This window comes from Drosophila persimilis, unplaced genomic scaffold (assembly GCF_003286085.1).
Source record: "Drosophila persimilis strain 14011-0111.01,24,50 unplaced genomic scaffold, DperRS2 tig00000191-arrow-pilon, whole genome shotgun sequence".
Taxonomy (NCBI): domain Eukaryota; kingdom Metazoa; phylum Arthropoda; class Insecta; order Diptera; family Drosophilidae; genus Drosophila; species Drosophila persimilis.
In genome coordinates this window covers 483,464-507,636 of record NW_020825298.1, presented here as the reverse complement: position 1 = coordinate 507,636, position 24,173 = coordinate 483,464, and the positions used below count along the sequence as shown (strand labels likewise).

The 24,173-nt window shown below is 49.7% G+C and overlaps 2 protein-coding genes across 6 annotated transcripts in view; one reads left to right on the top strand and one right to left on the bottom strand.

Moving 5' to 3' along the window:
* Positions 1-9,985, bottom strand: part of LOC6595613 (protein turtle) — a 42,570-nt gene extending 32,585 nt beyond the window's left edge. For 3 of the 5 annotated variants that reach the window (XM_026988165.1, XM_026988166.1, XM_026988167.1), the window contains exons 1-2: positions 9,909-9,985; positions 7,486-8,022 (exon numbers count right to left, since the gene is read on the bottom strand). The gene's annotated coding sequence lies outside the window, so the exon portion shown is untranslated. The remainder of the gene's footprint in view (positions 1-7,485; positions 8,023-9,908) is intronic. The other 2 variants (XM_026988164.1, XM_026988163.1) reach the window with 1 other exon arrangement.
* A 3,834-nt stretch (positions 9,986-13,819) lies between these two features.
* Positions 13,820-15,178, top strand: LOC6595614 (protein arginine N-methyltransferase 1). The gene is made up of 3 exons (XM_002020897.2): positions 13,820-14,009; positions 14,076-14,305; positions 14,372-15,178. The coding sequence occupies exons 1-3, from the start codon at positions 13,830-13,832 to the stop codon at positions 15,018-15,020; spliced, it is 1,059 nt and encodes a 352-aa protein (XP_002020933.2). The 5' UTR covers positions 13,820-13,829; the 3' UTR covers positions 15,021-15,178.
* The last annotated feature ends 8,995 nt before the right edge of the window (positions 15,179-24,173 follow it).

Sequence of the window (24,173 nt, the reverse complement as noted above, 5' to 3'; positions counted from 1 at the left end):
TCCTGCTCTTCCTCCCCTGAGCATCTTTTGGGGTCAACTAATTTCCAATGATGTTCGGCGGCAAGATATGGCCATAAAGCGGAATGCTATCACTTAATCTAATGAGTTCTCCACCTTCCACCTTCCGACTTTCACAGTTCCAGCGAGCAATTACGTGGCGAACGTAGAGTCCATTCCATTCCATTCCATTCCATGCTCGCTCTCTATCTCTGCCCCGCCGAAAACTTTGGGCCATTAGGAGGGAACGTAAACGTAAAAGTTTGAAACATAACATTTGGCACTGGAGCGGTGGAGCGGTGGAGCGTAGGAGGCTTTGGCCGGCAAAGTCAATATATCATTAGGCACTTTAGCGTTAAATGATCTAAAAAATGCGGCCAAATAGACCCGTGCACTGGGCCTGTATTTGGGTTCGTGTTGGGGCCATGCAAAACGGCCAAAAGCGGACCAGACCAGACCAGACCAGACCAGACCGGACCGGATCGGATCGGACCCGAGCATTCGGCCATTGTACAATTTTAATTGCTCTAAAATGCTGTAATACAACACGAACCACAAATAAATAAAATTTGCTGACATCAACAGGATGTTTGCGGGTTCCTGTCCAGTCTGGGGCCCAGACGAGACCCGAGAACAGGGCCATAATGGCCACAACCTAATGGCTGGCCAGGCCCTCGGACTAGGCTTTTGAAATCGTAATTTCACTCGAGGGCTGTGGCTGTGGCTGTGGCGGGGACTGGGTGGTTGGGGGCTGGAGACAGGGCAGGAAATGAGACGAGCATTGCTTTGTGCCCCTCCGTCCATTCGTCCGTCCGGGGCCAGGGGATACGTTTATACTTTTTACAATATATTTGTGTGCTTCTGTCTCATTTAGTTTTCACTTTCTTATCGGCTTGCCCCATTACGCAACAAATTTTCATTCATTCACTCATTCATTCATTACCGGGAGCCGGGAGCCGTGCAGCCGGGGACAGAGTCACAGCATCTCGCCTTTGTTGGGGCTCAACGGTTCCATAATGGATTGTTTCACTTGACGACGGGCCATGTATGAGCGTTTTGCGGCAGACTTATTTATTGGTCATTCATTGTGTATTGGCCAGGCCAGGCCAGGCGGGGCGGGGCGGGGCCAGGCCAGAAGAGTCTCCCCCCCGAGAGTACAATGACAGCAACAGCGCCACAGAGTCGTGACGGGGCACAAAGCGGTAGGTCGGTCCGTCCGCAATTTCTTATTTCAAATGATTCTCACTTATTCGCTTTACAATTTCCAGCAATTATGCTTGATGCTGCTGCAGACGGGCGTGGCATGGCGAAAACTTCTCGCTTTGAAGCAATTAAATTCTTAATAATATTTCGGAAACAAAACTGCAGAAAAGTTTGCTCTCTGTTTTTTGTGGCCGCTGCAGCTTCGGAAAGTTTTTCTTAGAAAATATTTTGCTCGTAAACTCGCACTCGCCCTCGCTCCCGCACTTGGGCTCGTTCGGAGAAGTAAAAGTGCAGAATTATTTCAGAAACTAAAGTAACAGCAGATCCGATGGAACGCAGAGACGCAGGGAGGCAGTCCTGTATCAAGGGTTCGCCTGCGCGTCAGAGCAAAAGGAAAGGCTGGACAAAGAGCAAAACGAGGAAAAGTTTTATGCTTCATGCTTAATTGCGGCATTTCGATTAAGCAAAATTAATAATAAAAGTTTGTGTTATTATTTATGCAGCCGGAGTGCCAGGCCCAAGACGAGTGAAATATCAAAGACAGGGGTAGGTGGCAGGGGGCATGGGGGCATGGGGAAGCGAAACGGCAAAGCGGAAGGGACGCCATGGACGGCGGATGTGAAAATTTAGCCTCCGTCCTCCGTCCAAGGCAAACTTTTCCATCTTTTGGTTTGTCTTCGTTTTTCCCGCTGTAGCTGTTGCTGTATTCATTTTCATTTTCTTTACTTTTCTACAAAGTCTTGGTCAGGCGGAGGCGTGGCAAGGCCAGAGGCGGCTGGGACAGGGGCGACGACTCTGTCTCTTTCACATAAATCCCGTAAAGTGCTTCAGAAAAGTTTTCCACCACAATTTGAAAGCAACTGAAGATGAGGTCTAATAACTGCAGACATGCGTGCAACAGAGAATTTTCCTTTGAATCTGGCATCCCCCTCCTCATTACTGCCCCTCTGCCACGCCACCACACCACCCCACCACCCCACCATCCCACCATTTCTCCTTTCTCACAGTTGCATCATCTTGGCCTCTTCACTATTATGTGAAGTTTTGTGTGTCTCATTTAACTTTTTTAAAACTTGTTCAAACTTAAGCTCTCACACTAACTAAAGGGGGCTTTAGTCTTTAGTCAGCAGCGGCTCTAACTTCCACTGACTTCTCGGACGCACTGTGGGGGAGGCCCCGCTATCAGAAGACATCCTGCAGAGGGCAAAACACAGAACGGAATGAAGAAAAATAAATAAATGTAATGGCAACGCTAATGAACGGCCACGCCACGCCACGCCACGCCACGCCACCCAACCATCCAACCTTTCAACCATCCATCCGTTCAGGCAGCATTCAGAGCTCCGAGAGAAGAGCTACCCCCAAGTCGCACTCCATCGACCGCTCGACTCCTTGAGAGCGGACATGACCATAAACTTTGCTGCGTTGCTTGGCTCTTTTGCGCCTGCCTCTCCTCTCGCATAAAGTTGATTTCGAGCAGCAGCGGTGGAGGAGGGAGGGAAGGAGGGAAGGGAAGAGGCAAACGGGATTCGGGGAAAAAAGTTTAGCACTCGAGAGTCGACTTTGCTCCGTTCGAGGCAGCTCCACGGCACCCTGTTTACGCACGTCTTTTGGCCGCTGCATCAAATGCTGAAATGCTGAAATGAAAGAAGGAAAAGGAGGGAAAGGAGGAGGAGGAGGAGGAGGAGCACAAGAACAAGAGCAAGGACGAGCAGGAGGACCGCAGCGAGTAGAAGGGAGAGGAGAGGCAAATCATGACTGAAGTGCAAAACTTTTCCCATTATGCAATAAATAAATTTCCATGCTTTAAAGTGGCAATCGGACGGGACGGGATGGGATGGATGGGGGGTGCCACGAAGTGCCGCGGAGTGGAGTGGAGTGGCGTGCCAGCGACAAACGTAATTACGTATATGTCATGTGCTGTACCTTATAATGGGCATATCAGCGCCGTTCAAACAGCTTCAAATTGAATAAGTAAACAACACAACGACGCCCAAGAGCAGGCCATAGAGGACACGACGCTGCCTGCGATGCCTCGCGAAACTTGGCCAAGTTCTGTAAACAGTTTCGCCAATCGGCGGCGTTCCGTTCCTTTCTTTAGGCCAGATGCAGATGTTCTGTTTGTGTGTGTAGGTAGCGGGCCACTGGCACGGATACTTCTTTTTTTTTACCAGAGAGCGAACGAGCGAGCGAGAGAGAGAGAGAGCAGCACTTTGGCAGGTTATTGATTTTTCAGCGCGACTGGGACTGTAACTGGTACTGGGTCTGGGACTAAGCTGCGTCTTATATTTCATACAAAAGCAAGCGAAAAAAGGCACACTCGGGCGGAGCTCTCTCTCTCCCACCAACACCAATACCAGGAGCAGGAGCAGGAGCAGGAGCCAGAGCATTTGACGAGTCCATTGAACTATTTGCTGTTGTGGCCTGAATGTCCTTATTAAAAGCTGGTCCTCGCTCCCTTGCTGCCTCTCCTCTTACTCTGGCTGGCTGGCTAGCTGGGGCTGGCTGGCTGGCTGGGGAGTCCTGTCGATATCTCAAAACTAATAAAAAGGGTTCGTGCATCGGAAACTTTGGCAACTTTTTCGTTGTTCAAATTGATACTCGAGTATACTCGAGTATCGGGGTAGCAGGGGGAAGGACCTTCTGGTCAAGGAGAGGCCTTTGAGAACGTGGGCGGGGAGCAAGATTTCTGATTGCGCTTTAATGGGGCCTAATGGCCGGCGACAAGTGTGGCAAATTACTTTAATGGCCACTACGAAATAATGAACACCGAACACTTTACAACACAGAGTCCGCTCTAGACGGCCGGCTGGATGGGGTGGGAACGGGGGGGGGGGGGGGGGGGGGGGGGGGTGCTGGATGTCGTGGTGCAGAGTGGGTCTGGATTCCCATTTGTGGCCGCTTTTGGTAGTGGTTAACCCTTATGGCCGGACCCAGTGACTCCTTTTCTGTTGCCCTTTTTTTGTATGAAATCGCAGTCTCAAAAGTCCTTAAAGTCCGTGCATTTTTGCAGTATGGAAATATTTTAATTTCCCTGACTTTCCACTTAAACATTTTCACATTCCGCTGTTGCTCGCCCTCTCTCTTTGGCCACGCCAGAAGTTTGGGCCGTAGGAAAACAAAAGAAGAACCCGCATAGTTATTAAAAGAGAGGCAAGCTACAAAAAGAGAGACATACACGGGGAAGAGGGGCAGGGAGCAGGGGCAAAGTTGTCTCTGACAGTACTTTGCTGCGTCCTCTTGGGGCAACTCTCGTACTTATTTTTATCGCAAGCGAAAAAATGCTAACAATTTTCAACTTTAACTACAAAGTTGCTGCATCCCCCCTGCCCCCGCGCTCTGCCCCAGCTCCCTGCTGCCTCCGCCTGCCATTCCATTCCATTCCCTCGATTCCAGGCCGGAGTTTCGCCAGCAAATTGAAAATGCATTCGTGCACGGCCGCCGCAGCTGTGTTGTGGCAGGCTGCGGACCTTAAAGCGAAACGAGTCACAAATCGTGCAGCCCGCTCGCTCAACTATTCAGAAATCCAAAATTCATGCATATAAATGGAAATTGAAAACGAAAATTCGGTATTGTTCTTCATGTTGCAGTTGCAGGCGAAAATAAGAAGAAATGCCACGACACCATCACTCTCCCCCCTTACCACGTACCTCCGCAGGCTCCCTTTTCGCAGAGCTGTAAAAATAAATCAACAACTGGGTCAATTTTAACGCTTCACTGCCAATGGAGTGTAAAAACACAACAAAAGCGAAGCCATGCCCCTGCCACTACCTTCCTGATGTGTTGTGGGTGCACTACTCGACCCGACTCGACTCGAGAGTATGCCATGGATGGTGCAGCCTGCACCTTCCCACCTTCCACCATCAGTCGAAGCCCTACATCTGTGAAATGGTTTCCCTGGCTACCTGTCTGCTGATGTCGCTGCTGCTGGATGTCGCTGCTGCTTCACCAAGATCGTCGACAGCAAATTGCATTTTCTGTTTTCATCCAGAGCTCAACATAGATACACACACCACACACACATACACACGCTTCGAGGAAGAGTGAGCGACTGCTGCAGGAAATTCTGTGTATCTATCGGACTCTTGAGTCGGGAGTCGCATTAAAAAAGAAAAACAAGTTCGAGTCAAGTAGAGTTGACTTGAGCCCGCGCTCTCTTATACGAAACTGAAGTTCGACGATGCTGTATATAGGCCCACACACACTGATACAGATGCGATACATAAGACATAGAGATACATAACTCCAGTGTAAGCCGATCTCCAAGACTTGAACTTCTCCCTCCATACACATCTACGCCTTCTACGTCTCTGGCTTTTGTTTTGGACTCAAGTTTCAGCTCTCCCCGACTGCGACCCCGACCGCTCACCTGAGGCTCAGGCCTCTCCTCATTATGTGCGCCAGTTTTTTGGGCGCCAACTTTGGATCCAACAGAGTGTGTGTACGCTCGTACCCAAAGCTCTCTGCGGTTCTCAGACTTCCGCGCATAATACGATCGCTCGAGCGTCCGCGCTCTGGTTTGCTCTGGTTATTGGATAACAAACGATGCTCCAGACCAGACCAGACCTCCATCCTCCCTCCATCCACGAACAAAATTCCAATGAACCACGAATCGTAGACATACTTGAGCGCTAAGGCAGACTCTCTGACTGACGACTGACGAGTGACCAGCGACCAGCGACCAGCGACCAGCGATCCCCCGTGCTGCTACGATCCGAAGTTTTGTTTAGAGTTTTCTCGCATTGTTTATGTTTTGTTCCACCGATTTGGCTGCATTCGTGAGAAAATATCGTTATCATTATGGGGCTGGCTGTGTAGCCAAGCGACGTCATCATAAGCCATAACCCGTTTGAATGGGGTTTAGGCTTTGGTTTTTTATTGGACTCTGACTCTGGATCTGGCTCTGCTCTGCATATGACCTTAGCTGGCAGTCACGCAAGCCGCCCACTCCTACAGCCTGAAGTCGTATGTAAAGTTGGATGGGCATGGGGGTGGGGATCATCCGTATGTAATGAGAAATCGATTTGGTGATGATTGCTGCCGCTGTCATGCGACTCCGCTACTCAGCAGCAGCCCATACAATAAATCTTTCACTCATGTGAGGGAGTGGAAATGTCTGGGGAATAATCCTTTCTTTCCTTCTTTGAGGAGAATCATCGATCGCAGCGAGACGCCTTCATTTATCATTATGAGCCATGTGAAGACCCGCCGAGCTTTGAAGTACAAATCCATACAGCTTGTGCTCGGAAATGAGGCCTGGGGCCGCCGACGGAAAGTGGAAATTCGAATAAATGATTGCAGAAATGCCAGAGACACACACACAGAACCGAAAAAATCGAAAGAACCGACAGAACAGAGACAGAGAGTTTAGTGAAGCGAAAAACTTAGTTGTATCTCAGTTTCCCCTTTGCTCCGTGCTGTGGCTCCGTTTATGGGAATTTCAATTTCCTGGGCCCATCTCTGGGCCACAGTCCGCATCCACATCCACAGATGCTACTAATAACTCTGGCCCTTTGTCGTTCTAGTCGTCGTCGTCGCCATCATCGGTTACACATGTTTGTTGCTTCGTTACGAGTATTTCCAATTGCACTGACCATCTGTCCCATCAGTCTTCAGTTTCTCTGTCTCTCAGTCTCTGTCTCAATATCATTCCCCGGGCTTGAAGACTGAGGAGGACGTCCCCTCAAAGCCACAAAACCAATCAAGCTCCCTTTCCTTTCCATTGCCTCTCACTGTCCGGCAGCCAAACATGTTGCATTCGGACAAACAGAGTACCAATCCCCGGCTGGCTGGGGCAGCCAACAGAGTACTCGGAGAGTACTGGCTGGCCGTCCGGTATTTTCCCTGACGTTTGTTTTCTGGCCCAGTTTTTATTAGTTGTTGTTTTTCCGGTGAGTGCGAGTGTGCGTGTTCGTGTGTTTTTTTGGTCTCAAATATATTTTGTAATTGAATTGTGCCCTAATGCTCGCATTTGCACTTATTTACACTTGCCAATGTAATTGAAAATTTCATAAATTTTAATTAAATTTTAGCCTCCGGACCTCGGGAATATTTGATTGCCTTGTTCAGCTCGCCCGTCCGCCCGAGTATTGGCAGTATATGCTTTGTTCTTCCCCCCAAATTTCCACCCCTGTGTCTAGCTTTTGTTTCCCCTGCGGAGTAGAACATAGTTTTTCTTCTGGCCTCAAATTTGTGCATCGTTTTAGTCTCGTTTTCCCCCGGGCAGGACTGGACGAATATTGAAAATTGGCAGCATGTTTATGCGGTGTTCCGAGTGTGACTCACCTCACTTGGGCAACCATTATACGATGTGCTCAGATCCAAATTCCAATAGTGCTGTTCTCGTGGGTGGGGGCGGATACCAGGCGGAAGGGAGGTCCCTTGACCAGCAGAAACGCACAACTCAGCAGAATTGATTGCTCAGGTCGTAAAAATCCTGAATCTGACAGGGGTTCCCGTTCCAGTTCCCGCTCCCCTGTTATGATTCCGTTTTCGTTCGCTGTTTGCTTTTGTTCTTTCCGCTTTCCCGCTTTTCATGCAGTCCAAATGGTAAATGGGTTTTATTTGGAGCAGGACCTGGCGCTGGAACTCCTGGATGTGGATGTGGATGTGGATGTGGATGTTGTTCTTGATGCGGGGGGATGGCTGTTCTGTTGTTGCTCTGTGCGCGTTTTACACTTTGTTTACAGGATAATCGCACGCTTTATGACACTTTCCCTTCAAGCATTCAAGCATTCACTTGGATATGCGTTTGATGAAGGATGAAGGAAGAAGGACTTTGAAACCGATGCCGTAGTCGTGGCCGTTGACTTTTTACGTGGGCTGCAGCACAAAGGAAGGACCATTTTTATGTTATTCTTTGGTTGATTGGGGGCCAGGAGGGAGGCAAGATGGGGAGAAAAGGGAGAGCAAAGGGAAAACATAAGACATAACACGAGGCATAAACACACAAACACACACACACACACACACCACACACTGAGACGCAGAGGCGGCTGTGGAGAGGCGCGGCTTTTATGCACAACAAAAAGAAAATCAATATGGCGTAAAAATAAGAAAATATACGAGTATTCGCTTTTGATGTTGTAATCGCGTCTGGTCCGACGTCTAGGGTCTGAGGTCTGGTCTTTTTGGTCAACAAAAGGGCTCTCGACGCCTCGATTGTTTTCGATTGTCTGGCACTTTTGATGTCCTATTCGAAGCAGGTCCTTTGGCACTCCGAACCACACACAGAGACTGTCACACTCACACACTCACACTTGTACGCACGTGACTCATGCGGCGGCATTGGGGCGCGAGGGTCACGCCTTTGTCTTTGTAATTTCTGCCGCCACATCATCGAGTACGTACATTATATAATTATGGCATTAGGACACTTTATTAGCCTGCTCCCTTCGAGAGGACTGACGCCTGCTGCTTGCCTTTGTTCTTGGGTTTTCCCTTTACTCTAAAGCACGGTCCCCCAGAAAATCACAGTAGCAGCTCCTCCTCACAGCTGTGCCAAACGTCGCACCGCCACACCAATTGCCGTTGTCGAGACTCGCGACTGTTTGGCTGTCGAGCCACACAAACAGCTCGTCGTGCTGCTTCCTCTCAGCGTTGGAAAAGTGCTGCACAGAGCAAGAGCCAGAGCAAGAGCCAGAGCCAGAGCCAGAGTGAGCGCGAGAATCACAGGCAGAGGCAGAGGCAGAGAGAGACAGAGTGAGGGGCAAAGGCAGAGACAGTCAAGTACCAGTTTTCCAGGGGGACAAAGACCAGTAAAATATTGGGTATTATTTTGGCATTCCCTTCCCTGGTCAAATTCTTTCACTTATTTTGGGGCTGCACGAAATAGATACTCATTTCGCAAGCCACAACGAATTTTGGATATCCATTGGTGGAGAATTTTCTCAGATTTACGCAGACTTCTTTCAATGTCATTCCATTTCGGAAAAGCCAACAGCTGATGCGTAACGGTTTTCGTTTAGCGAAAATTCCATAATAACGGGAATTTTCCCACTTGCGCAACTGTCGCGAAAATCCTTGCCACAGCTCCCTCCCCTTTTTCGGTGGGAGAACTTCCAGGCAACTCTCGAACTCTCTGTCTCTCGCTCTCTTGGGGAACAGTGCTCTTGCTCTCTCCCGCTCAGCCGCTCTCTCGTTTTGCGATCCTTACGAAACTGGAATTTTTCTTCTACAGACCTCTGTTCTGCTGTTTTTGCTGTTTTTCTTGGCTCTTCTGCTACAGCGGCTGTAGTTTTTTCCTTTTCTCAGCCTGTGCACCCGCGCGGGTGTGGTCCTGGCTTTAGCTCTGGCTCTGTCGCTGGTTCTGGTTCTGATTCTGGTTCTGTTTCTTGACGAGGAGCGTAAAAACTGCCAAAAACACACTCAAATATCCATGAAATTTTCGCTTTTTTTACAGTTACTATCGAGTGGCACGGGCACATATGTACACTCACTCACGCACACTCACTCCCGAGGGGTGTTCCCACCCCTTTGGCACTGGGCAGGGCGGGGGGTTGCTACTGATGCTACTACGTTCCGCTTGATTGCCGCTCCGTAACCGCTTTCCTCAGCGGATTTTATTAATCCATTTCGTATCCATATTTTGTACAATTTTCCGATTCAAGCACAGTCACACACACACACACAGACGCAGGGACGGGTGAAGAGAGAGAGAGAGAGCGAGACGGGGGCACACATAAACAGAGACAACAAACAGCACTTACAACAACCGACAGAGACACTAAACGCTGCGATTCAGATTCAGATACGGATTGAAATTGAGATTCGACGATGCTTCAGTCCGCGCTCACGTACGACGCCGCAGAACAACAATTGAGGAATAAAGCGCCTATGGCCGCGTCGCGTCGGCAGCATTGCAGCCACCATAACTTCCGGAGAGAGAGAGAGAGAGAGCAGGAGAGAGACTGTGACAGAGAGAGAACGTGCGCAAAGAGCAGGCAGGCGGCATCTCTTATACTCTGATGCTGGTCGGGCTCACCTTTCGCCGCGGACGACTAACCTGTCTGGACAGTCGGGTTCGTGGTTCGGTTCGGTTCTCTCTGTCTCCGTCTCTCTCTCTCGCGTTAACCCTTTGGCTATGCCCTTTCTGGAGCGCCTGAATGCGGGCCTGAGAACCGAGAGGGCCTCGACTCGCCATCCATTGAATAATTATCTCGAGTTTACCTGTTCGGGGCGGCCGGCCCTTTCGCAGTGACCCAAAAACCAGTTTCAGTTTTCAGTTCTGTTTGGTTTGGTTCTGGCCAACTCGTTTCCCGCTTTGCTTTGGGCGCACAGAAAACGCGGCAGGCGCATGCGCAACCCGTTGAAAAGCCCAGCTCAGAGTAGCGGCCTCTTCTGAGGGGCCACCTCTTCAGCCATGTGGAAATGTGTTAAACGCCAAACACCACCACTCGGAGTATTTCTATTTGAGTAGCCGTAGAACCGTAACAGTCCCCTGTCGAGGCAGATAATTGGATAATTTGAGGAGCGATTGCTGGCCTCTCGCACCCCCTCTCCCTCTGATAAATGGGTTTTTAATTATGGCCCCGCTATGGGAATGCTGTCCAGCATCTGTGGCAGAGTAGAGCCTACGAGTGCTGCCTGCACTACCTGCAGTTCAGAGCTCTCCGTTGCACCAGCCTCAAGCCATGCACTGCTGCTGCTGCTGCTGCGGACGATGATGATGGACCTTTTGTACGATATTTTGGCAAGTCATAAAGTTCTCACGACTTGACCTACGATGCAATATTTAAATTAGCGAACATCTGCTGTGAGTGTTTCGAAGAAGTTTCCCTGTTTTCGACTCCAATATTTCCCTTGCAGACGTGGACGGAGAGCGGACTCTGGACTCTATTTCAGAGCGGAGCAACTGGAAGGCGGAGTGCCAAAGCGCCTGCGCTGGGCTACACGGTTCTCTTGGGGTTCTTGCTCTCTCTCTCTCTCTCTCTCTCGCTCCCTGCCACAGCAAGGCGGAGACGTGATGCCGCCCCAAAGGCATACCCCCGCCTACCGCTTCAACGAAGACCTCCGACGTTGCCAAAATATTTCGTTTTCGTTGAATTTCACTTGGTTCACAGGCCAGCCCGAACACAGGAACCCAGGTCGTATCTAGTCGTCGCAGATACGGGCCCAAGGAGCCCAAGGATGTAGGCGAAGGCAGAGGTAGAGGCGGGAACTTGGTGCAGTATTTATGCCCAATTCAGGCAGCAGTATATGTTGACTTAAGCAGCCTGATTTATGCATTATATTAGCGCTGATTTTTAGCTGCAATAAATCTGCAAATACTGCCATAAACCCATCCGCCCTCATCCGTAATCATAATTCACTGGGGACCCCCCGTAATAGGTCTGGAATAAAGTTCCTTCCTTGATGCATCGTCTAATTTGTCCCTGGCTCGCTGGCAAAGGATCGAAGGAGCCGCCAGCCGAAAGTTGTATTCGTCTACAAGTTGATGTTGATGTTCATGTGATGTTCGTTGCTGTGAAGTGTTCGCTCCTGAAAGGTTAAAGGAGTAATGCCATATGTTCTACCTGTCAAGGGATGACTCAAGCTTCTGCAGCTGTCACTCCGATACAGCCGACACACCTGAGACCTGGGGCCTGGGAGCTGGAGCTGGGACCGATGCGAAGGCAACTAATTGGCAATTTCATAATCGCCAAAATCACAATTTTGCTTCTAACAAAGCACTGAGAAGATTGCCTTGTTCTGTGCCACCAATCTGGGGGACAGTTGCACAACTATTAATGACCACACGCACGCGGACAGACAGAGACAGAGACGGAGACGAAGAAGGAGACTGGGACATAGAGTGGGATACGGGCTACTATTCCCTGTCCGGAGGGAATCGAAGGACGTGTTCTGCCTGGCCAAGAAGTGTCCTGGCAGCCATGGCAGAGCTTGAATTATTGTCTCTGATCTTCTTCTCTTCCTGCGGGAATCTCATAATTTGCTCGTGGCTCGTGTCGGTGCTGCAAGGTGTTCATGTGGCCATAAAAACAATAAAATATTTAACACAAATTTTAACTTAATGCTCGGCTCGTAAAAATGTATGAGTGTAAAAATGGTTACCTATGGCATCGTGGCACCGAGGCACAAGCACAGGCAGAGGCGCAGGCGGAGGCAAGTCCATTCCAATGTCGCCTCATTAAACCAGAAATTACACAAAGGATAACGCGCAGCTTGACGGCAATGGCCGCAAAGTGTTTGTGTTTGCTTCTGTGTAGCCGTGGGTCTCCTGTACCCCGGATTCCTGCATCTGTGTTTGCCTCTGCCTATACCCCGTTGAAGCCTCCTTTTTGACTGGGGCCTCCCTCTAGCTTACGGCTGGTATACAAATAAAAAATTATCGCCCAAGTCCAGGACGCTGTCTCGGTCTCCAGAAGAGACTCTGGCCTAAAGACTGCGTTGCCATTATATTTTATTTTTACAATTTTTCGTCACTTTTGATGCCTGGTCGGACCAGGACCAGGACACACCCACCCAACCGACAGTCAACCAGCTTTATATATATATTTTTTTATTATTTTTGTTTCGTATTTTGTATTTGCTCTCGGCTTAATATTCCCCAACCCCCAGATGTTGTCCCTAGTCCCGGATCCAGTCCCTGTCCCGGACCCATCCCCGGACCCTGCCTCGTCATTGTCTTTTGACGCTGCGAGCGTTTATCGGCCTTTCTCTCTCACTCTTAGTGTGTGTGTGTGTATCTTTTCCTGTTCGAGCTCTGGCTGCTTCCTGCTTATTTCTTATGTGTATTTTTACCGACGCTGATTTTTATTCCTCTGCAGGATGTGATATTTCATTCAGGGCCGCTAACAGAGCAGCTAAATGCTGGAGAGTAACCCCGCTCCACCGCCACACCGCCACACCGCCACACCGCCACACCATGACCAGCACGGACGGAACAGAAGAAGGAGATAATAATTTTTCATCTTTATGATGTTTTCACGCTTTGCTGTGCCCTGCTTAAGTCAAGAAACCAACATTCTCTGAGTGCGATTGCTCCCAGCAGTCACCAGTCAGAGGGGGCGGGCGGAGGCAGGGCAGTGGCATCTTTCACTTTTCACTTTCTTTCCCACAATCGAATTGGGGAATGTCCGGAAGCAGTGCGGCGGCCATAATTGCGAGCAAAGACTAGACGAAGACATTGTTTTCGAAGGGATAGCAGGCGGATGATGTTGTGAACGATATCCCGGCCCCTGCCAAGCCCTGTTTGCCGCGACCCCGTTTCGAGCAATCTTTCGCCATCTCATCATCATTCGTTCCCGGCGCAGTCTCCATTGTCCACTGTCCATTGTCCGTGGCAGTAGGTCAGGGCGATGGTCTGCCCCTCTCCTCCGCTCTGTCTGCCTGGATCTGGATGTACTCATCATAATACAATTTATGTCCTGCATAACGCTGATTTATGCACGCTAATGAGATTTTTAATTAGTTAATGCACGTGCGGGTGGGAGAGGGGCTGCAACGGGGAAGGGGAAACGCCCGCCATTTAAGGAATTAATTATGAAAGTCAAGACTTCCCCAGAAATGATACCTCTGCCTTTTACGTCAAAATAAGGTTCGACGTTGCGAAAAAATATATTCGGTTCAGTTGTAGAAAAATTAGGATGGAGGCAACTTCGACAGGAAAAATATTTGATTCGCAGGAAATGGGAGATAATGAAGAGATGGCATATGGTGACTGCGTGCGCGATTATCGCCTACAGGAGGCCCTCTACTTCAAGATGTACGCCCGCCTGGAGGTGCAGGAGTGGCTGCTAAAGGACTCCGCACGGAACAGGGCCTACCGCTCGGCCATTCGTTGCAATGCAGCGGCCTTCAAGGACAAGGTGAGTGCGGATGCGAGACTCGGATGAGATCTGGAGCCGACTTATTAGACCCAAATCCCCCTCAAGACGGTTTTGGACGTGGGATGCGGCCTGGGCACGCTTTCGCTGTTTGCTGCCGAGTCAGGGGCACACAGGGTGATAGCTGTGGAAGCGGCAAGCATAGCGGAATATACTCGCAGCATAGTGCTGGACAATTCATACGCGGCCGTCATCACGGTGATCAGAGGCAAGGTGGAGGAGATAGAGCTGCCCGAGGGCATCGAGAAGGTCGACATCATACTCTGCGACTGGATGGGGTAAGTGGTTCCCGAAAAGTATTTCCTTTTCCCACTAACCAACCTCACGTTCCGTGGCATCCGCAGTCACTGCCTGTTCTCCGAAAACATGCTAGAATCGCTGATATTTGCCCGGGACAAGTGGCTGGCACCTGGGGGACTAATATTCCCGGATTCCGCACAGCTGTACCTGGGCGCCATCTCGGGTCAAGAGGGTGAGGTTGACCAGGACCTCGACCAGTGGAACGATTTGTACGACATCGACATGGGGGCCATTCGTCGCAGCTGCGAGTGCACTGCCGTGGTGGCGCACGTCGATGCACGCCAGATGATGAGCAAGGTCGTCCTGGTGAAGTCGCTGGACCTGTACACCGCCCCCCGCCAGTCCTGCTTCACTCGCTGCCACTACGAGCTGAAGGTCACGCGCAGCGGGCAGGTCCACGCCTTCTTCGCCTATTTCGATGTGGGTTTCGGGAAATCGCCAAATCGCGTATGCCTCAGCACGTCGCCGCAAGCCCTCTGGACCCACTGGAATCAGACCGTCTTCCATATGAAGTCTCCACTGACCGTCGGCCCGGAGGAGACCATCAGGGGAATGTTCAGTATCAAGCCAAGCTTGAAGAACATTTACGGATTGGAGTTTGACATTAATTTTGAACACAAGGGCAAGGAAAAGTCCATGCGAGCCAAGCAATCCTTCTTTCTGGACTACTTCCTCCCGCAAGGACTATCTTAGAGAGGCCTAGGCTGGACTGATACTGGCTGTCTCCTGCATCCACAATGAAACAAGAAAGACCAGCAGACCAGCAGCAAAACCACATTTTGAGAGCAATGTTTATATGATTTTACTCTGTGTGTAGGCATACTCGTATATGCCACACGTAGTGCTGCAAATATACGTATACTTCATTGCTCAAAGAGTATCGGCCAGAGCGACCACCCAACACTGTACTTCTGGAACAAAGAATAGTCGGTAGGGTATTAGAAAGTGCGAAAGTCTAGGTAAATGAGTCAAACTATCGTTTTTCCTGCACACACACACACAGAGCCCGGACTCTGTTTTTGGTAAATGGTGTAAATAAGTGCAGAGCCAGCATTTAATTATTTAAAACAATTTTTCGATGTGTGTGCATCTTTGTGTGTGCTGGGAAAGCTAGTGCGCATTTCATACACGACCCGTAATTTATGCGCCATGTTTTCATTTTCCAAATTTTTTCTGGTTTCTGTTTTCTGTTGTTTCCATTTCTCATTTTTTCGCCACAGTTTATTTATGTTTGTTGGTCAACTAAAGCCATAAACTAAGGCATTAAGCGAATGCTTAATATCGTTTGCCCATAAAATTGACAAAATATTTGGAACGTTCGACAACACTCGACTGCCCCGCGGCGTGATAAATGCTTTTCGAACTGTAAAAAACGCGCTCTGGCAGCCAGTTGTCAGTAGTGGGATAAGGATGCCCCAAGGGCGTACCATCTCTGGGTCTGGCTGGTGCATCTCTGGATCCCTGGGTCCAGCTCCTCGCGCGGAGTTTTCAATCAAATTATAAGCTGTTGGCCCAGTTCCTCTCGCTGGCCGCATTTCACTCACAAATTGGCGTTTACTCACTGTGGCACCGCACACTGCCCTGCCACACATACCGACGCGTCGACGGTTATGCAAATGTTAGGTAAATGCGCATAATAATAATTTCAAATAAATTTAATGTTCTCTCCGCACACACACAGCCAGGGGCAGAGCCAAAGCTAGAGCCAGAGCTGCAGAGCTGCAGAGCGCCTAGTGCCAGACTTTGGTGGGTTTAGCTTGCCCCGAACAGAAGGTACGAGTACGAATACGAATACGAGTATCTGTGTGTCCTGTCTGTGTCCCTGTGTGTGTATGTAAACGGCGAACGGAACGTTAGACATGCGGCGCCACCGTCAAAGCTGAAATCTTCCATCGCTTCCATCACTGCGGCGGCTCCCGAGTCCTTCCTTCCTTTTCCTTTGGTGTATATTTAAATGTGTGTTAGTTCTGGTTAGTCCATGTGCTTGTGTGTGTGATGGGGGAGTGTGTGCTTGTGTGTTTTTGTTTGCATAATGTGCAACATTTTATGTTTTTATTACATCTGAACGCCAGAGACAGCGACGACTACGGCTAGGGCTACGGCTGCGGCGACTGCCAGGCGTGTCTAATGGCTCTGTGGATATGGGCCTTTTGGCTCCCCTTTTGGCTTTTACTCGTACCATTCGCCTTTTACCTTACCGGCTCTTACCTATTCCCTCCCGCTGCGGAATGATGTGCGGACTATTTGCGCTATAAATATAATAGTTCTAATTTCGCACTAATGCACGAGGGCACATAGTAATCCGCAGATAGTTGAGGCTTAGTGGGTGCCGAGCCCCGAAATAGATCACACGCGGGTCGAGGGCGTGTCTGCGGCGGCCATGTTTGAGTGTTGATTTATCGCGAAAGAAAAACAGAGGCCCACTGCAGTCGGCGGGCAAACAAATCATTTTCCACACGCCAGCCAGCCAGCACGACAGCAGGCGGCGGTGCAACAAGGAAGGGGGATGCAGTGCTCATGCCAGGATCTCCTCGCATTACAAGCGTCTATCAGTAGGCACGACAGGACAGGACAGGACAGATGCGACGAACGCGGTGGACTTGGAGGCCACAGCGATGACAATTGGCAGCTATGCAGAATGTTGCATGGGGAATGTACCGCAGAGGCTGGCCCGATAAAATAATAAACTGGACGACATGCAAAGCGGCCAGAGCGGAGAATTTACGACCACCAGGCGGAAGCGGATGTGGAAGTGGAAGTGCACTGACCACTGCCCCTCACTGCCACTGCGCTGCTCCGGAGTCCAGTCCGGACTCTGCACTGTTTCACTGCCAAAAAATACTGAATGACAGAGTGATGTAGATGCAGATGCAGTGCTCCTCGGCACACATCTGGAAATCCAAACTCCTGATTTAGTGGCATATAATGAGCTGCTTGGCGGGGCAGGAGCCTAGTTCTTCTCCTGCTCCTCCTCTCCGTATAAATCATGCAGCATTAACAGCTGCTTGGCCACATCAAATCCGAGTTAAGTTTTCCGCGCTGTCGGGTGCAGCTGAGCGTATGCCGGAAGCGGATGCGGAGCCCGAGCTATAGAGAGAGAAAGAGAGAGATCTGGAAATGCTGCACCATGGTGCCAGCGAAACAATTCTCTAGCTTTTCGGCCATAAAACAAATCGCTTTGAAATTGCAGTTTAAATATTTCTGCACAATTTTTCACTGCTCCCTCCGCCGCCGGTCAAAGTGGCTGTCTGCCCCATTCGTCGTGGCTCCTGGCGCCTGCCCCTGCCCATGGGCAACGTTTCTATCCTCACATGTTTTGCCATCGTTGCATTATTTAACTTTTACTCGAGAGACGAGCGCCGTGAGGAGGCAGGCGGCAGGAGCTACTCGTTGAGGAGGCTGCTGCTTGATGCTGAAATAATTTGCAGTTTGCAAACCGAATATTTATGACTTTGGCAGTTGATTTCTTTGCAGTTGGAGTGATTGTACCAGCGAATATCTGGAGATATTCGAGAGAGAGAGAGTCCTGGTTGACTGGCCACAGGATATGCTCCTGTGTCCCTCCAATATATCCATCCCCTCTCCTCTGCCACACTTGAAGTTGTGCACTCGTACTATACACTCGTCGTATCTGTCGTATTTGCAATATCTTCGCTTTGTGCAAACGCATTCACCAAGAAAATTGCTTCCTTTGGACGGGTCTCCGTCTCCATCTCCGTCTGTATCCTGTGTCCTGAATATGTGGCTGTAGCTGTGTCTATGGCTATGGCCCCTGACCTGCACAGGTCTTTTGGTTTTAACATACCAAACGAACACTTCCGATTACTTGAGGGCTGCTGCTGCTGTTTCTGCTGCTTCTTCTGATGATTTAGATTTGCTTTGCACTTGCGTTCGTCCTTGTGCATGCACAAGGCTTGTGCCGGCTGTCAATGTGTGCGAAATTAATTACACGAATTGCCATTTAAAGTAACTCGAGTGTTGAAAACTAATTAATTTGTTGGCTTACGAGCATGAGAGCCTTCTCCCACAGACCGACAGTCAGACGGAAGGAAGGAAGTCTATTTAGCGCAGATTACTATTTCGAAGTTAAAGCCAGAGGGGACTCTGGGACTCATCTTTAAAAGATACGCCTCTGCTCTGCCTCTGCCCCTGTGTCAGCCTCTGATGAGGCTTTAATTCAAAGGGAAACTTTCTCTCCGTTCTGAAGTTCGAAGGAGGTCTTCTCGGAGGAAGGGAGACCCTTCTTTGGTGCGGGCAAAGGCAAACAATATATGGAGGGAGCGGCATTTAACGACCTCTTTTGTGCCGGCAGCTCCTCCGTTGTTTGTTGTCGCTCGTAAATGCTGCTGCGAAGCCTTAGAATTGAACAATTTAAGGCCGCGTACACTCTCCCTCTCTCTCTCTCTCTCTCTCTTTGCGTCTGTATATGGTAGCTAGCTGCCATTATGGCTGCCGCAGTGGCTTTCGAACGGAAAATATTCTTTGTCGTTTTTTTCTTTACTGCTTTTGGTTATGAAAACTAAAAAACATGGACGATACACACGCACACATGCTCATGGAGGGCAGCACTTTGCGGTAAACTACACACTTGGCACTTGACACCTGCAAAAGCATCGTGGACACGGACACGGACACAGACACAGCTACCGACACGGACACGGACACGCTCACGCATACGCATACGACACGTTGTCCCCAAATTGCCCTAAAAGCGTAAAACAGCTAAAAACATCTAGTAGTAGCAGGAGCAGTCTCAGATGCGTCTGCCACTTGCCACTTCAGCTCCCTTCATTCCCTGTGCCGCTCCATATCCTGACCAGCCCCCAGCCGAACCCATTTCTCCGCTGCGGTCGCCCATTGTTTATTAGCACGGCTTCTCGGGCTCCTACTTTTTCAGAAGCAGCAGCGAATGGCATAAAGCTCACAATTTCTGTGTGTTGTTTGTTGGTTTTCATTGTGTCGTCGTTGGGGCTGTGCCCCTGCCTCTTCTGCCTCTTCTTCCTCGTTCTGCATGCGGCTGTTGTCGCCTTTAGGTCACCGTGTCAGCTCTACTGCAGCGCCGGGCATGGGCCATGCTCGCACGGCCTTAACCTGAGTATACCCCCATCCTGTATTCCACACACACAGCCTTTTCCCAGGACCTGACCTGGAAGCTGCAATAGGTTCGCCGCGCTTCCTACTTAGCCACGAGCTGGTGGTCGTAGATAGTTTTTATTACGTTGCTGGTGCTGCGGCTTTTGGTGCAGCGAACAACGGGGCAATTAGGGAGCTCTGATAATTAATTTGGCTGCTTCTTTGCATGCACTCCTATGTACAACCTATGTACATATGTACATATGTCCTGCCCTTTGCAGTTGTATATCGCAGATATCCTGCACACTGGCCAAGTATCGGAGTGTCTGGAATTTGTATTTCCACTTTTAATTGAAGCGACAAGCTCTGGAGGTACCCCTGCCCCTAAGAGACGAGTTTCCACCCGCTCCTACTCATTGGAGCGAGGGGAACGAAGAACAGTGTATTCATGGAGCGAGCTTCGAAGCACAACAGGTCAAAGCAAATAGCCAAGGTAAACAACATGGGCAGGAGCGAGGAGGCCACCAGAGCAAACTAAAATCGATATGCCACCCGCGGTGCAGTCCTAAATGTGGACTCCAGCCCCCTCCACCAACCCCCCATGGCAGTCCGCTGTGCGCTTGTGGGTTTTTCTGATAGCCACTCTTATTGCCGATTCTTTCTTGCGGTGCGCCGTTAACTGATATCTCTCTTTCCATTGACATCAGGCGACGACGGATACTTGGGCCCCAATCTATTCTCTTTTCTGTTTTCTGTTTTCTTTAGCTCTTTAGTTCTTTAAGCTGCTTGATGCTTGACTCTGTAGTTTTTCAGGCCACGCTACAATCGCCTTAATGGCCGAGATGTCCATTCAGTCTATTGGAACGCTCTTCTGAACTGCCGTGGTTCGAGCCACTCACTTGCTGATTTTTCACACAACAGTACAGTCCGCACTCGTGGGGCATGCATCAGGGGACTTTTCTCTCGGTCGGAGTAAGCTTCATTCGCTTTGGCAGGCTTTTATTCCCGCTGCCATGCCATGCCCTGCCATGCCACGTCGCTCTCTCTCCCTTGAACGGTTTGACAATTTATGTTATTAGGATATATCAATACTCGTACTCGTGCGGGGGTATCTGTCTCTCCAGTCAGTCAAAGGATGTTTTGCGGTTGTTGTCTGTGGTCCCCAGTTCATAGCAGCACATTCACTCGTAATTTAATGAGTGGTTGAGTTTAATCCACTTACATGCTTTATTGTGGTCATTGTCACCCATCCCAACCGGAGGAGGTCGGGGGTCTGCTGTCTCTCGTCTGACCCTCTGTCATCTGCTGCATGGCTGTGATGCTACGACTGCAATTGATTGCATTGCGGTTCACAAATCTAAAAACAAATGATGTCACTACATTTGATCTTTTTCGGGCATTAATGTACGGATTGTGCGTTTGATTTGTGTAATTTTGTGGTAGGTACTCCTGCACAATCACGAAAATAGCTCCGATAAATGCAACGCGGTCAATTAACACGGGCTCCCATGGCTGGAAAGCAGTTAATGAACTAGCGATTCTTCACTCCATGACAGCTCGACAAAATTGAAAGTACTTTTGACACCACAGCATACCACAGTCCATTCCATAGCTCATTTCACAGACAGGCACACTGATAGATGAGCAGGGCAGGAAAGTGCGAAAATTGGAAAATTCGAGCCCAAGTATTTTGACAAAAGACATAAAACTTGCGGCCAGAGCTAGAGAGGAACCATCTGGCGCGAGAGAAGCAGAAGAACCACTTAAGAACCGAAGCCAAAGCCAAAAGCCACAGGAAAATTAATTAAACTTTGCTTTGCCTGGCAGGGAGCTAGGTAGGTAGCGCAGGGAAGGCGAAGGGTATTACCCGTAGGCATCCTTAGAACCTCCTCCCGAAATGCATTTAGCGCCGGAGCCTGAAATGCAACACCCGAAATGAGGAGCGGAAAGAGATGAAGAGGTCGAGGCCGAGGTCGAGTAGCATCGACAGATAGGCAGAGCAGAGCGGAGCGTTAATGAAGTTACGCGGCATCGTTGCGGTGGCGTTACCATATTGGAGCATCACTTGAGAGTGCACTTAGCGAGCGAGCGAGCGAGCGAGTGAAGGGCGCCAGGCGCCAGGAGCCGCACGACAGGAGCTTCCATCGAAGCAGGAGCAGCGACAGCCGATTGTCGACAGTTCAAGTGAAAGACGAAACTATTTGGGCTCATCGAAGCTCATTTCTGGTTAGTGGCAAAGACGCTTCTGCTTGGAAGGCGGGAATATATGTATGTATATTTGGTAGCAAATTAAGCATTTCCAAGTGTGTGGTTCGGTTCGGTGAGACAAGGACTCTTTCTCCGCTGAGGTGAGCAAAGGTGCGTGGCGGTGCGGTGCGGTGGGCTCAGGCACTTGAATTTATTCGTAATCCACAGCTCAGTCTTCTTTCGCGAAGTGTAGTGTGTGTCTGTGGCTGCAGTTGGTGAAACTTTTGAAAAGCACTAACTACAGAACTACAAAAGTTTATGGTGCGGGCAGAGTGTTCAGATACGGCTGCGAGGCTGCAGCATGGAGATAGACAGAGACATTGCCTGCCACTGTCTGAGCCGGATCCATTGTCGAGCAGCTGCTGGCAGCCTACGAATCAGTCAGGATCTGGGATACATCTTGGCTCTAGGCGCTCGATGCGCGATGCTGCCAAAGTTTAGTTATTAAAAAATCACAACTTACGGGTGCGAGTGCGAGGGCGAAACGGCGCATTCATAATCCGCTTAAGTGTTACAGGAACTTGCAGGCTCAGATGGTGCCAGGAGGGAGTGCATCGCTCTCTCGCCCATGTTAATTGAGCAAACATCAAACGAGCAAAGGAGCAGAGCTGCAGAGGACCTCCTCCTCCGCCACACTAAATTGAGATTCAAGCCGACAGTGGGATGAAATTTGCATAACTTCGTTATATGCGAACCCGAAGAGCCCCAGAGCTGATTAAGCAGCCCTCCCTCCCTCCTCCGGTGACTAAAAGTTATGAATGTTTCAAACTGCAATACAAAGCAGAGTCAAGAGTCGGTAGTCGGTAGTCGGTAGTCGGGAGACCCGCATATGTAAGTGTTTGCACTATCGAGGAGCCAATAACTCATGTGCACGCCTCGGGGGCAAACCAGAGCAGCGCAAACCAGACGCACAAGCACAGGCACCGGCAGGGCCGGGCCACAGAGGCAACGGAGGCCACAGAGGCAAAGACTCCGAGCCTCGCATTGAAATGACAGCGCTTTCATGGCCCCAATATGGCAGTGTAAAAAACTAACAGCGCCAGCAGTAAAAAGAAATCGTTGGCATTAATCTCTCAATAAATCAATCGGGAAGGCGTGGGATGGAGTGGGGAGGAGACGTCGGAGTGGGTGGCAAGTGGCAAAAATATCTCCGGTCTTCAGTCTTTGGGTTTCCCTTCGGTTGGGGGTTCTGTTCCACCAAAGTATGCAATGCTTATTTTCATTTTTGATTATGCCCCTCCGCTGATTGCGCGAACGTCGCACTTCTCTCATTCGTCTTTGTCAGCAGCTCCACTCACACACACATATACACACTCACTAGAGGCTCCCCCAACTGTCAGCAGTATCAGTAGGACAGACAGGTGGAGCAGGGGGCATCGATGATGCTAACAAATTGCAAGGCGAGGCAGGTGCTCTCGAAAACATATTGATCACAAAAGCTCGTGTCATAACGGAGGCAGCAGCATCAACAGCAGCAGCAACAACGAAATGCGGCCAGATTCTGATTGCATTCGCATGCCAAAATCGAATCGTCGAATAGTCGAATGGGAGCTTCGTTATGCTCCAGATATGGATTTGTGAGACCGGTGACCCAGCGCGCGCCATGGAGGAGCAGACGGGTTCATTTCATTTGTCATGGCTGCAGTACTCCTCCCAAGGTTTGCAGTCTGCAGAAATTACTTTCGCTCTGGCAAAGAACAAACTTTCACAGCTCAACACTTTTTACCAATGAAAGCCGAAATGTTTGCGGCCCAGATAAGCTCCGGCTCTGAAAGCGAGCAACAAGGAAGCAGAAGCAGAAGTAGCAGCAGCACAGGCGGCACTGCACCAGCAAGCGCCAGGAAGTGGGGAAACCGGGAAAAGACGGCAAAAAATATCCAACTTTTAATTCAATTTGGAGCGCTTTCTGGGCGGCATAGGCGAATGAAAATAAAAATGCCTTTGTGCAAGTTTTGCAATTGTGTTAGTGTTCGCGATTGCGTTGGTGTTGGTCTTAGAGGGGCTGGCAGTCCACTTGCCTCTGCTCCACTTTCATTTCATTTCATTTCATTTTTTGGTTGCGCCACAATTTGATACAAATAATTCTATTATGGAGTCCGAACGTAAACCCACACGTATCTCTGCCATAGAAGGGGGCGAAGCGCGAAGAAAACGCCAAGACAGACACCAGAAGCGAAAACTTAACGAAATTGAAATGGAAAATAAAGAAAGAAAAAGCCACAAAAATGTCGAAGGAGAGTCCCTGCTCGAATACTCTTGCAAGTGCATTTTTGGTGCTGGATGCTGCTCCGAAATGCCTGGCAGCCGTAGCGACTGTGGCCCTTGGAAGGGTATCGCGGTAGGAAAAGAAAAGGAAATCAAGCAATGAAATCAGCAAAGTTGCAGACAGTCCGGAGAAGGGCTGGGCGGTCAACAAAGTAACACCAACAACAAAACAATCAAATGAAATCATAAAGCAGGCAGGCAGCCAGGCAGCCAGGCAGCCAGGCAGGCAGGCGGGTACTCCATAGTCCAAAGTCCGGCGTT

Coding starts and splice junctions, on each gene's coding strand:
- LOC6595614 (XM_002020897.2), top strand. CDS start 13,830: ATGGGAGATAATGAAGAGATGGCATATGGTGACTGCGTGCGCGATTAT. Junction 14,010..14,075: donor CAGCGGCCTTCAAGGACAAG/GTGAGTGCGGAT, acceptor ATCCCCCTCAAG/ACGGTTTTGGACGTGGGATG. Junction 14,306..14,371: donor ATACTCTGCGACTGGATGGG/GTAAGTGGTTCC, acceptor TGGCATCCGCAG/TCACTGCCTGTTCTCCGAAA.